The sequence below is a fragment of the Amia ocellicauda genome, chromosome 20 (assembly GCF_036373705.1).
Source record: "Amia ocellicauda isolate fAmiCal2 chromosome 20, fAmiCal2.hap1, whole genome shotgun sequence".
NCBI lineage: Eukaryota > Metazoa > Chordata > Actinopteri > Amiiformes > Amiidae > Amia > Amia ocellicauda.
This window is the reverse complement of record NC_089869.1, coordinates 11,934,248-11,949,230: the sequence shown is the minus strand read 5'-3', so window position 1 is coordinate 11,949,230 and position 14,983 is coordinate 11,934,248. Positions and strand designations below refer to the sequence as shown.

Genomic DNA, 14,983 nt, shown 5'->3' with positions numbered 1-14,983 from the left:
CATGGGTAACACTTCATTATGGGTAACTATGCTATTAGGCCTTTATATCGAAGCTGCAGAAACAAATGCTTACCTTCCCCTCTGTGATGTGACTTTCTGTGGCCTTTTGCTCAGGTGCCTCCTCCTCAGAGTCTGAGGGCGAGCCGAATATTGATGCCACAGCTCCGTGAGTATGACAATACTGTGTAGTGTAATATAGAGTATTTCATGCCGCTCATTTCAACTATTTTGAAACCGTTGCTACAATACCAGAATGACTTGTATTGATGCAATGTTAAGATTTCACTCCTGCTCTCCCGCCTCTTAAAACCCAGGACCCCGAAGACAGAATCAGTGCCTGTGTTAGTGTCATCCCCAGCGCCCGGTCCAGAGCCTGTCCACCAAGAGGAGACACAGCCAGTCCTGCCTCTGGTCATCCAGCCTTCGGCCCAGCTGCCCATACAGGAGGTAGCAAACACAGAGGGAACCACATGCCCACTGCTCGACTCATAAACTAGTCTTTCAGCTTTCATTCTTGCTAGTTTCATACATGCATCCTTACTTTAAAGACAACTTGACTTCTAGATTCAAACAAATGTTATGTTATTTTATTAAATTATATTAGTGGTAGTAACAGTAATATTGGTAGTAGTAGTAGTTAAGAAGTAGTGTTAGTAGTACAAGATATTAGTTAATACATATTTGTAAGTATTGAGGACTGTGTGTATTTGTAGTTCTTCTGCTCACTTCTTCTATCCTGAATGATTTGCAGAGTCAAAGCTCCAGCGGTTACCTGCAGGGTTTAGATGGAAGACCAATAATGGCAGCTCCTGTTTTCACAAAGGTCGGCTTTAACACGTTCCTCTCATACACTAAACTTCACACTCTGGTGGGCCTTCGGTTGTGAATATACTGTACATGTATAGGTGACAAAAATGTTATTACACATACAGTATTTTTTTGTACAGAGTCTTGGAATATAAAATTGAATTATATTTAATAAGTAGTGGCAATAACTTTGAACTGCTTATAAAAACGTATACTTTGTGTATTCCCTTTCATCTCTGCCTTGGCACTTGATACATAAATACAAATATATAAATGTAACAACTGTCAAAGGATTCTGTATCACATAAGTGCTGATAAAATCAACTGTAGAACAGAACTTTTACATTTTGTCAGCAGGTGGTGCAGCAACAAAGACATTAAATCGGGAAATTTGAAACAAGGAAAAGCAGCTCAAAGAGAACCATCAGAAATGATAAATGCTTTGAAAAAATATTGCTCTCCCAGATATCTGAACCAAGGACTGATCCTCATGATAAAGACTGAAGAATAGAAAGCTTAGCAAACTTGCAAATGTTACAATTTAATTGTATGGAGATGCCAATTACAAATACATTGCATTATTTATATCATATCGTTTCTTACTTGATGAATATCCTGTTCCACGTGTTCTAGTTTTGCCTTAATTATTTAAAAAAACTGGGTTTGATTCAAAGAGGTTCTGAGAGAAACCCCTCCTTCTGTCCGATCCTACTGACACTGTCCCTTTTCCTGTTTTATGTAAACACCAATATACTGACCCGTCTTTCCTTGCATTTCCTGTGAACTCCACCCAGTCTACCCACACGCAACCAATGATCTAGACTAGAACATCTCCTCATCCAGCCTCCTTGTTATCAACAAGTCACTGACCATCAAAGAGGGTAGTCGAGCATGACGTCCATGTCTGAATCTGCAGCTAACCAGCTAGTGCAGTTGGCTGAACTGAATATCCTTAAACTCTCTTGTTGTGTCTCTGAAATCTGAAATGAGATTAGAAAGTGCCTAAGGGTTTTCCATTGACATTTGGTGTGCCGGCAAAGCTTCCCATAAACAATTCTAACGCTCTTTTCATAAGGAATATATTACTTAGCACAGTAAAGATAAACAGCCCGAAGAGCACACAAACAAGAGCATATGCAACAAGTGAGAGATGCAATAAGAGGCACATACATGTGATAGAAGCTTTATTCTTTGGACAAAAGGTTGATATCAGCAATGATTAAATATTGAACTCTTTATTTAGTACCTCATACCGCTAAAGTAACATTCAAAGTGGCAAATTTAAAGTAACAAACACCCTTTGTTCCACAGAGTCTCCAGGACCTGACAGCGTTTGAGGGCCAGCTGGTCGTGCTGGAGTGCAGAGTGAAAGGGGCCCCCTCCCCAAAAGTAGAATGGTACAGAGAAGGGACCCTGATAGATGATTCTCCTGATTTCAGGATTTTACAGAAGAGTAAGTCCGTTTGACTGCTGTGACACATGCCTTTAATATTAATGCATTAAAATGCATTTAAAATTTAATAAAAATAGCCAAGGATGGATGGCCAATATTGGAAACACATTTCTTAAATTTTCCACAAAAATAAACAAAGACTCAATGCTGCACAACAATGAATAGTCATAGGTTCATATATTTAATTATTTCAATTATATATGTAAGTCTTTACAGGTGAATTAATGCAGACACAATCTTTGAAGCTATACATTTGCTGGATAAAAAAAAAAAAAATCTTACTGTATCCATGTGACAGTTTGCTGTGGTATATTTATCTTTTTACTCCCAGATTCTCTAAACTGTTCTAGTGAAATATAAAATTAAAAACAAATTTGGTGAGTCACTACACAAACAACTAGGGAAAGCTTTGATGAGTTGTTTTTCATTTACTAACCATATGTTATGGAAGACTGAGTTCAAAAGAACTCTTAATTAAAATGGTTTATTATTAAATGTTTCTGGTCAACTGAATAAGAAAACCATGGTGCTTTGTTTGTGTATAACTGATTACATCTGTTGCTGTAAAAGGCTTAAGTGGTATAATGGTATCAGAGGAATGTTACGCAAGCTCACGGCTAAACAAACTAAAGGTGAAAAGATTTAATACAGATGTTAAATTTTACTTGTACAGTACCTAACATGATATATGAATTCTGCAGCACACATATGGGAGGATATTAAGGTAAGAATTTCAGGTATATATTCAGTTTGTGTATTCTACGCATCAGACATCTTGTACTTGCAATCCATCAGATTCATAATTTGCATTCTGTGTCTTTTCTAGAGCCAAGATCCATGGCTGAAGCAGGTAAGCATCATGAAAGCATGACTGATTCAGCTAATTTCTCATCCCCTGGCCCTCCAAACAACCAGCAGCATAATGTATTCAGGTGAAAAGTTCAGACCACCTGTTCAAATCATAGCACTATCTGAGAATGTCCTCTAGCTATGACATTAAATAGATCTAAAGTAATGTTGCCTAAACTTCACCACTCCTGTCTTGCAGTTTGTGCAGAAAGAATGAGGCGTGTATTAACAATGGTCTGAACTTTCTTTATCAGCACAAGCACTCTCTGATTGTTTGAAGATTCCTAATAGCACTCTTGTTGGGACCTATCTGTCTTCCATGCGTGGGAAGTCTAAAAGTTACACCCTTTCAGTAATGTGTGAAAAGCCAGTCTTTCACGGACTCTCTTAAGCTAAGCATGGTTGTGTAATTTCAAATTGTATTGTTTGTCTTTTAAGGGGACTATGAGTTGATATTTGAATACACCTGTGTCCCAGTTATTGAAAAAGCAACTTAGAAACTCATCATATTTAAATAATTTATGTGCACGTCTATGTGTTACTTAAGCAAAAGCACATAGATCAATTGCATACTAAAATCCTAAAACTAAATTCAGGCTGCAAAATGTGCACTGAGACGTTCCCAAACACTCTAAACAAGTTTAAATCCCAACCAGCAAGACACAGACTGTGTCACACAGATACTTTTTACACAATTGCTGACCTTTGTCTGGCTGCCAAAAATATTGCTTTCCATCACTTGAGTTTGGGCTCACCCTGGTGCAGTCAGATACAGCGAGAGCCAATGTTGCTTTTCCAGAACTTCGAGCCATAAAAGGCAATGAAGCTTCCTTGCTCTGAAAGTAACCTTAAACCTTTCAAGAAGGCCAGTCTTTTCAAACTGCAAGGCTGTTTACATGATATAAAACATCTGCTGGTACTTAAATGTCAACATGGAATAGATTCCCTTTCTCCCTAACCCTGCTGGAATATGTAAATGGTTCATTTGTGACAATTTACCCACACCCATTCCTATGTATACACTTGCATTCCTAAACATTACCAATAGATACTATATGAAAGAGGTTGAAGGTGGTCTCAAATACTGAAAAGAACCGTACCTCTTGTCTGTAGCTCTGTAGGTAGAAAGCTTATTATGAAGCCAGACACATGCACATCCAAATGGACTAATATACATTGTGCAGATCCATTATTGCTATTAAACAGGAAAATCCTTGTCATGTTCGGCAGTCACCTATGTGTAGATACATTGTAAAGTCTTTCAGCCATTTCAATGGTAGCAGGAACTCAAGAAAGATATTAAACAGAAAAGTGGAATATTTAGGCAACACAATTTGAATATTCAGTTTCTAATTTAATACAGAAAAACATGACAATGTGCATGAATTCAGCAACATAGAGTGGAATTTCAAAAATGTTTAATATCTGAAGCTTAGTTTAGAAAAACAGTGTCACAACTGATATTAACTATAAACTAATTATTTTAAACTAGTTCATATGCTGCATTATTGTTTTCTTATAATGTCTAAGCACAGCTTTAATTCAACTATTTATCAGAGGCATTTGATGTAAAAGCAGCCAGAAGGTTTCTGACATCTGGGATCAATATGGAGGTTGACATTGAACTTTAGCTTGTAATTTATTGTTTCCCATAAATAATAGAAACAGACAAGTAGGTAGAAAAAGGCAATTCTTGAATCTGCAAGGTTGAAAAGCACTGAGCCCTTGCTCATCTTCATACAGTCAGCACCTGGCTCCTGTCCGTGGTGATGGGGGTCCAAGATTAGAAAATACAGGTGCACATATGTCAATGGCCCAGCAGGGTATCCACAAGGAGTCTGAATCATGTATTTCACAATTGCTGATTACAGCCTTCTTTCAAACCATGTACAGAATTGAAATGCTTTGCAAGTTTATTTTCCTGTTTAAATAAAAACAATACTTGTTATTGTGTTCAGAAGCCCATTAGCAAAGTTTTCACTTTTTCTTATTGAACCATGAGAATACTTCTCTCTGATTGAAATGTACTTATTCATCCAAAATAACCTTTGAACTGCTAAACCAGATAGACATGTTTTGATATGGTTTTATGTTAGACAATCACAAGGTGATTCAATGTACAAGCCAAGATGGATGTGGTAGATAAGACGTTCTGGTTTATATTCCACTGCACGGTCAAACCATTAATGTTTGCTCCTGCCACTTTCCCTCTTCTTATGTATAGAGGAGATATGTACTTTAGTCATAGCGGAGGTGTTCCCTGAGGACTCTGGGACATTCACCTGCACAGCAAGCAACAAATACGGGACTGTGTCCAGCATTGGTTATCTGAAAGTGAAAGGTAAGGTTTTATCATTATAAATATTGGATGAATCTCCAAAATGTCAGTTTCGCCTGCATTTCAGGTAAACAGGTTGATAATTCCCGTTGTTACTTTACTCTAGAATACAGTGTGCAAGTATCACTTTCTGCAAAAGGTTTCACGTTGCCTTACTGAAGTTTGATGAAGGAGCAGTCTGAGCATACTGTGCACAACCAATGTGATGGAAATACCTTAGCCATTATCACTACCTATAACTCTCTTGATTAGTTTCTCTAATCATTCATGCTCATTGGTTGCTGCTAGATGCTGGCAGGTGCACAGTGAGAAGAAGAAATGCTTCATTTTGTTTCCCTGTAGGTAACGAAAACAGCAATAACATCCACTCCAATGCCTTTAGCAGTATAACAGTGGAGTCCTCTCACCACAGAGTCCCTGAAGTTATCTCTACAGATACAGGCTGCCTAAAGCCCAAACTGGAGGGGGTTCTCGTCAACCACAACGAGCCGCGCTCCAGCGCCAAGGCCGGGCTACGCGTGCACTTCAAGCTGCCCGAGGACGATAAGGAAAGCCAGGTCTCCTCAGAAGAAGGGATTCTATTCACACAGCACCAAAAAGTCAGCTCCCCATTTGAAATGCTAAATGGACAGTCTACAGGGGTTGCAGTGCCAACATCACCAGTCAAAGAACCCCCACCAGTACTGGCTAAGCCCAAGCTGTAAGTATAACTGTTTTTCAATTGTTATGCAACTTATTAACCTACTTCTAGTTTAAAACAAATTTACATCCCACCACCCCCAAAGAAATAGGGATAAAAATGTTTGTTTAAGGATGCGATTCTGCACCATAAATCCCAAACATTCTGTGTTTAATATTATTGTATCTGTCAATAAGCTGCTTGCCAGAGGAATACTTTATATGGGAGGCTATGCATTCATTTTAAATTAGAGAGGTTGTAACTGCAATAATATTTTGGGTGTATTGATGTTGTGACGAGAAATTGTATACATGCATATTATATTAACTTTGAACGTAACCACTAATCCTGAGGTATATCTCTGCTTTGTTTGATGCCAGGCAATACATACATAAAATATATTTTTCCTAAAACACAGTCTAGAGTGGAAGGCTTATAATGGAAATTTAAGTCCACTAAGGCTGGGATTAAATCAAAACTTTGACCCACGACCAAATACAAAACTACAAACTTGTACTCATTGGCAGCTTAATTTTTTGTAAGAAGTTCTACCAATAAACCGCTATGATGTACAGGTTTATAGTTTGCTGTGAGCCGGAGGGTCAGTTCTGTTTAGATTTATTAGTATTGCTCACAATTCCCAAAACAGTCAAGAATAATATAAGCAAAGTTAAAAAAAGACTCTTCAGATATTAGCTGGAGACAAATTTGTTTCCTTTTTCCTTTTTCTGTTTGTTTTAATTAGTTTAAGTGAAGTCGATTTATCACACATTAATTGTATGTTTTTGGGTTGATGGTTAATTCTTCTTGCTATAGACTGTAATTATGAAAATTTTAATAATTAAAGAAAAGGAATGCAATAGCCTGCAGAAAATGACATTAGCGATGCTCTGGCAGAAGATTTCATTATTTTATATAATTGCATCCTTAACCACACCTTTCAAAGTTACCGTTTCAAGTTATATAAGATTTCAGGTACATGGTTCTTTGTGATGTTTGAATATGAGTCCTTTAAACTCATTAATTACTATAATTACATAGATTTATAATGTCATGTATGCTGTTATCTCAGATTTGTTAGTCCTCTGTTTACTTTCTTCATTGACCACAGCCAGATTACTGTTCCTAGAAAACTTCTGAAAAAGCCTTTAACCTACTTCATGGAGGAAATATTTCAGTGCTGCTGGGCTTTTACACACAGATTAACAGAACCTGGATAACACCTTTGAATTAAGATTTTAAAAGTTGTATTTCCCAGAGAAACTGGTCAGTACTAACCATAATAACCAAGACGCACATTTCTATTTATTAGAAATGTTGAGAGGTATTTTTTAAATAATTTCTTATTCCTTATTGTATGTCACATACTTTCCAGAAGGGTAATTTCCCATGGTCTTGAGAACATGGGAAAAAAAATACATAACAGCTCTCTGCTTTGTGTTCAAAAGGTGTGTAGGTGTAAAGGTGTGAGCAAGGTTCACATACCTCACATGTAACACTAAATTAATGTTTCCCTGCACACATCTGGAGGAATTCAGTGTCATTACAATGATTTTAATATAAGATTATACAGAAGCATTTCAATAATGGGACACCATTCATTCTATAATAATTCAATACATTAACTAGGTGATTGCAGAAGGCACTCTTTTATGAGGTGTTAAATTACATGTAATAACCCTATACACACATTTCTAATTAGTCACACCGTAGTAGGATTTATTTTCATGGGAAGGTAAACACATATTCCTTGTTTCTTGAATGTGCCTAGGCCTAGTTGATCAGTGCAAATCATGTTACATTTCCTGAATGCAATGCGCATTATGGTCAGAAGGAAGTCAATTATTATTATTGGGTCTGCTTGAAAGAACTATACACATTTATTCCATTTAAAAATACATCACCTTCACTTAGTAATTTGGCATTTTTGTTTGAATCAGAAAATATATTTTGATATCTATGTATCTATATCTATAAATGTATATATAAATTATTATGTTATGAAAATATTTGACAACAACAGTAAATATTTCACGGTATTTTAATAACAGTCTTTGAGCTTTTCAGAATGTATTTATTTTTTTAAACATAACTTCTCTTCAGTATAGTTGAACATGAAACTAACCCTGTAATTATGTTCTTTTGCAATGTAAAATATGGTATCTGGGGCAAGATTAAATCAAAACTTTGACCCACCCACTAATAGAAAACTTCTCAACTGTGCTCGGTTGCGGCTTCATTTTCAATAAGATGACACTTTCTTCTAATCAGAAATGTAACCGCTATGATGTACAGGTTTGTAGTTTGCTATTAGCGGGTGGGTCAAAGTTTTGATCTAATCCGACCCCTGGTCTCATACCAAAGCAAATACTTCATTAAATTATTACTGTTTGTGTCAACAGTAAAGGAATGAAATAGGGATCCTTGTTTTGTTTTGTTTTTTAAGTTGTTTTTGTTCTCATCTGTCTTATTAATACATTTGTGCCATGAAAAATGATAATGAGGATAATAGAGGAAAATTGGGATTTCTGAATTAGGATTAAGAATTTAGGTTCCTGCCAGGTTTTCATACTTTCCATGCATACTTATTTCTACATATTCACATCCTATTGTGGGTGGGTCATTATCTTATTAGCTCAGCAATATTCAGCCAGGCACATCAAGGAATATTCAAAACTTCACATATCTAATATCCTCCTTTCAGTACCGAAAATATTACGAGTTACTTTATGTACAGCTCAGAAATAGGACTGGTATTAAATCAAAACTTTGTCCCACTTGCTAAAAGAAAACTACAAACCCCAGTCCTCTGTCGCAGGTTTATTTATCTTCTACTCATAAATATAACCAATATCAAGATTTGCAGTTTGCTGTTAGAAGGTGGGTCAGAGTATTGCTTTAATAAGTAGATCATAAGAAGATTGTTGCACTGTCTGTAAAGCATTTTGAGGATGAGCTTTGGCTAAATGATAGATACTATCATAAGTTTGCATTTGTATAGAGACTAAATCTTCAAAACTGTGATCTTCTGCTTACTGAGAAGGATAGCATGTCTGACTTACAAGATGGAGGTCAGATCCAATCCCTCTCCCCATATAATTCTGCATAAAGAACATTATTCTTTTGCTCAGGACAGGTCTGTTTGTGTAAGTCCAGGTTTTATTTTACTGTCTGTATCGGCCAATTCTGTTCTCTATTTATATTACCAAAGTATGAGATGAAATCAACCACTTCTTGGTTCTTTGCCTGAACTGCTTTTGGCTTCTAATAAAGTATTTCATAATAATAAAATGTTATCAAAAGGCTTCACTTTCCAATGACAAATGGGTCTGTAAATAACTACAAACCCAACCTTTGTAAAAGATGAAAGCTAATTTTTAAAGTTAATAATACATTGGAAAAACATTAAAAAATCATTACTTTTACTTTGTTAAATCTATAAACTGTGTTTGAACTTGTCATACATTTTCAGCCAAGTTATTAAATTAAAACCACCCATAATGTAGCTTTATTCCCTTTAGCGTTTTCATGATCAATTCATGAATAAATGTGTTTTTGAGTATTTCTCATAAAAGGAGATTGATACAATACATAATTCTTTTGTCATTTTTTGCTCTAGTTTTTATGATATATGAAGTGATTGAATGAATATACAGTAGAATCAATATTTGAGGAAAGAATACTTTTTTTACCTTAGCTACTCACTTCAAAAGTTATTAATTAATTTGAATCCCCCTTTAAAACAAGTACTATTTACTAAAGCACTTTGAGAGTGTGTAAATTAAAAGAGCAAACATTTAACAGTCATGACATTTACAGTCAGCGAAAAGTACAATAGACAAGTTCAGATTATTAAAAGCACTGAAAAAAGGCTTAATTGAAATTCTGTGTTTGATTATGGTATTTGGTATGTTACGTGCAGCAAGTGTTGTAGTATAAGGTCTCTTTGAAGGCAAATTAAGATAATGTTAATATTATATACAGTTGAAACTCAAATCCTAGTTTCACAGTATTTTTAGTTTGCTTCACATAAATTAAACAGAATGGAATTGTATATGAACCAGGCACAGACTACATTATTGTAAGAGCCAGAGGTTTTATACTGTTACATGCATAGCCTTGGAGAAGGTCCCAGGAGCACATAGCTCGTGATTACTGCCCCCCAAGGGGTCTGGGCTTTTTGGCTAAGCGGTAACATGGGAGGCTGGGCCAGCGGAAACCAGGATTCAATTGTCAGCCCTCTTCCAGTGTTATAATTCAAACAAAAATAGACTCAAATGAGTTATGAAGAAAAAATGCTGCCTCAGGAATGATTGACGTTGTTAAACGTGTCAAGCTGCAGCTTTCTTGGTATCTGATGTCATGGAACCCCTTGCCTGAGTTATTTTGCTGTAACTAACTTCTTATTTTCTGTAGGTAGCAACAAATTGACTTGTAGTTTACAGCAAATCCCTTGTAAGTATTAAGGTGTGACTTGGGGTTGCCTGGCAAACAGCTCAAGCACAGCAATAGGAGAAACTGGGGAGCACGTGAGATTTTCAGTGATGCTGCAAACTGCTTTCATTTTATTTATAAACAGCTAGCAGTTACTAGGCAACAGATGTACTTTGGTTTATGGCAAGTACATTCTAATATTTCAAAAAGTGTTTACAGTTGGCAAAATGCAATATATAGTATAGGGATATAGCTGAACATAGCTGTCTTTGGCACAATACTTAACACGTACCTCACTGTGCAGGGAATTGTAGAGTATTCAGTTCACATTTGCACAGTCTGTTTTTTGTTCTAGATACAAAGATTTGGAAAATGACCTCAGAACAAATTCAAACCTATAAATTGTATTTTTGTAATAAAACTTGTCATCGAAACCAAAGAGAGAGAGAGAGAGAGAGAGAGAGAGAGAAACATTTTAAGGCTTTAAGTAGCAGGTTTTTAAGATTTAGCATTGTACCCTCCAACATTGTTAGGCTGCAAAAGTAACACATTTTGAAGTTAAAGGTTAAAGTTGATCAGACCCTCTTTTTTAGATGCATTTTCTTGTGTGTTATCAGCAGACACGTCTCTAATTTTCACTTGCTCTATGAATACTGTACTGATGCGCTTACATTTCATGCCTTTGAAGAATTATCACCCATTTCAGTGTTTACATCAACATTTTGAGACCCGGGCCGCCATTTTGTTATGTACAAAGGCCGATGTAGAACAAACGTTTCTGATTGGCTGACGAGCAAATCACATTCTCCAATTACACCCGAAGTCCCTCTACAGACTATTGCCAACACCCCCCCCCCCGCCCCACTCTACAGATAAAGATACATAATCTATTCCAGCATCATTAGGTTTAATTGCTAAATTACCGGTTCTGAAACGTGGTCAACGATAATAATAATATAACCATACTACACCGCATATAAAAGTCTCTAAAACCATACTACAGCAGTATTGCTATTTTAGTCTGAACCTTTCAAAAAGCCTGTTAAACCCCATCTGGAAATCACTTTTCCTTTTCTTTTTTCTTTTTTTTAAAGCTACAGACACTGTAACAGATTATTTTGAGCAGCAGGGTTCAAATACAAAGTCAGGCACCTGCAAGTAATGTTCAGGAAACTCCCTCTGTGTGCACTATAAAGAGCTTATAAGATAAATTTGACTTTTGCATGCACACCTCTTGTTCCCTTCGGCCTTTCCTTTGGGCATTCCCTCCATATTTGGCAAGAGGGAAAAGACACAATGCTTTGGTTATGTATATGTAACAGCCGTAAGGACTCTCACAGAAATGTACACGCCTATTTTATAGACCTGTTGGCAGTCTTCCTTATTCTTCATGAAAAAGGCACTGTTTCATACTTTTGTTTTATAAGCTGAGCAACCATGTTTGAGGAGGGGAGGGGGCTAAAATGACTCAAATGCCACACAAATCCAGCAAAATGTATCTTCTCAGGAGTCTAATGCTTGCAGTTGACTAGTATCAACTGTAGGAAACTGCAAAAAGTTCGTGATAGTTCCTTCAGGTTGTCATCATGAGTTTACTACACTATTCTTCTGTGAGGGACCACAGCTTCGTAAAGAGACTGACAGCGTGTTGATTAAAGATTCAGAGGACAGTGAAGCCACATTTTTCTAATAACCATGAAGTAGCTGCTTGCATGTGAGAATGGATATCAAATGTGTAAAACTATTGCACTGTATTTTTATAATATTGCAATATCTACACTACAGTGTTTTGTTTCTTCAAGCTTACACAAATACCTACAGTGTTACAAACATTCACGAATGTTTATTCTTATTTGTTAACAGTAGCAACAGCGATGCGTATGAAATGTCTGCTGCCTCCTTTAGACAGAGAAGTCCATTTCCAAAAATGGGCTTGGTATCCAAACCCCAAGTTAACGATGCCTGTCAACTCCCAATGGCCTTCAGCTCAGTGCAGAATGCAAGAGTGGGCTTGATTTTTAATCCAGAGACTGTTTAAGTGATAGAGCCTGTTGATGCTCTAATGTTTGATCGATGACCGCCAGTGGAGTTATGTGTCCAGAACTGAAGGCGAGATCAAGTCAAGGTCATCTATCAAATGTTAGAGCCCGCATCGAGAGGGCTTTATTTCTATTGAAATTCTTTTTTAATTTATTAAACTTAAAAACCTATATTTAACTTGATATTTGAATGAAAAATACATGTACGGAAAATACATTGCCAGAGAAGGTAACGTTACAGTTACTGAACAGTCCCTGTAGTATTCTGTCGGCACTTGTTGCTGGAGGCAGGGCATCATTCAAGCTGGCAGGGAGCGGATTGGCTAGAGCTGAAACAGTATAGCAATTTGACTGGCTGGTTTTGAGGCAGAAAGACTTTTGGATCTTACTGAAGTTAGAACTGTGGACCAATTGTGGAAAAGATGGTTGATGTGTGTACTGATTTATTTGAATTTGTTCTGTTGAATTTACAGTTGGGCATTTCACCAATCACCAATATATTTTTATGATCTCACCTCATGTCAATTTCTGATTCTCTTGACAAAAATTTCTAGACATTTAAAAAACAGATTAACATTTACAAAATGTGACAGAGCATTGCCAAATTACAATCACCAGGAAACATTGCTAGTCCTGCCCTGCTAGAAATGATAAGCTTCTTTATCAACAGCATAAATTAAAGCTGATTTCACACCTAAACAGACTCAGTGTTTTCCCTTAGTGGTGCTCTTTAAACATGTATGACTGGAAACAATCCCCGAAGGGCTGGTTTCCATGTGTCTGTTAATGTGCACTTGAGTGTGGCATTTGTTTGAAATCAATGGCCTAATCCTTTATTAATCCACATTATTTCCTTATTATCCACATGTTAACAGGAAAATAAAGGAAACATAGAAAGGCAGGAAACTTTATCATACCATATGTGCTGTGAACTTGAAAGATTGCTTCGTATTCAACCTGAAAGTATTTGAAATATGGCTTTGTATATTCTCCACCGTCAGAGGAAGATGTTGTTTGTAGGTGTTGCTGATTCCTATGGGAAAGGGAACAGAATGTTTCCTAACAGCGACCTCTTAACGATACGTTGCTCACTCATAGTTTACAGTCTATTGTAACATGGATTTTTTGAATGTCATATTGTTTTTGTGTTCTTCTAAGGAACTCTGAAGAAAAAAATCAGAAAAAAGTATTCTGGAAAAGGAATATTTTAAGAGATATGTTTAAATTAGAGTAAATTATTTAAAAAAGTACACCCATACTTACAATACTATCAGGATCATTATTGTGGTTAGTTTTTGCACTATAATTGTTAAGCTGCCAATTGTTCATACACCATTACAAATTTTAAAAAGTATTTAAGAATGAATAATGTAATGGACGTCTATTAAAAACTGAAGAAACACCACATTCTCTAATGACAGCCTCTTAACTCCAAACGGAAAATGTCAATTTAAGTGAATTATGACTCAGAAGCATAAAATAATGCTCTAAAGGCTATGTGAAAAGCTTCACTTCTTATTTTAGCAAACATGACTTTAGAAAAACAAAAGATATATATAAAATGTTGTTACAGAGGAAAATTGTATTGAAAAAAAACAATCTGTCAAACTTAAAATAGACAAAGTATAAATTATAATTCAGGTTCTCACTGGAACATTTGTGCAAAGCAACGATGAAGGCCTCCTTTATTAGAAAGGACTTCCCAAGCCAATTGCTTCTGTATGTCTTTAGGGTCTGATAAATGTGTGTCTGGGACCCCTGTCATGGTGCCAACAGCTCCAGAGAACACCATAGAGCTGCCATTAAATGCATGGAAAAACAAACAGGTAGCTGAAGGCCCAGCAGGATAACACACACAAAGGTGGCAATTGGGGAAACAAATTGGTCTCTTTTCCAAACGGCCGAGGCATAAGTTTATATTGAGTTAATTAAAACATAACAGGACTCTTAACCATAACACACTTCTCCCACAGAATAAATCGAAATGTATCAAGCTGACTGACAGAGGACTTTTGTTGGCCTGCCTCTGGACTCTTATTTTGAAGAGCTCTTGCTCTGCAAACAGTAGCAATAGTAACTGCAGCAAAGTAATAATATTTAAGGTAGGAGGGACAAGTGGTAGTAGTTGTTTAAACACAGACTAACTAAGCCAGTCATCCACACTGCACTGGACTGAGCCTGATGGTACAACAGTTCAGTTCCCACAGCAGCACTTATTAAGGAATGACATGCATCTCACTTGGGCTGTTTGAGTAACTCACAGTAAGTACAAATCTACATTAGGATGGAATGCAACCAGTTGTCAAGAGCATTAATAGTTTGCTAAATTTTTTCGGTACTGGTCACATCTTACGTATTTCAAACTTACAAAGTGGAGATGGTGA

General features: G+C 36.4%; 1 protein-coding gene across 2 annotated transcripts in view; it reads left to right on the top strand.

Annotated features, from left to right (window-relative positions):
* Positions 1 to 14,983, top strand: part of mypn (myopalladin) — a 55,783-nt gene that overhangs the window by 18,266 nt on the left and 22,534 nt on the right. For both annotated transcript variants that reach the window (XM_066692865.1, XM_066692864.1), the window contains exons 4-10: positions 115 to 166; positions 315 to 447; positions 752 to 823; positions 2,119 to 2,260; positions 3,087 to 3,110; positions 5,334 to 5,450; positions 5,790 to 6,147. In XM_066692865.1, coding sequence (XP_066548962.1) covers positions 115 to 166; positions 315 to 447; positions 752 to 823; positions 2,119 to 2,260; positions 3,087 to 3,110; positions 5,334 to 5,450; positions 5,790 to 6,147 — 898 coding nt within the window. The remainder of the gene's footprint in view (positions 1 to 114; positions 167 to 314; positions 448 to 751; positions 824 to 2,118; positions 2,261 to 3,086; positions 3,111 to 5,333; positions 5,451 to 5,789; positions 6,148 to 14,983) is intronic.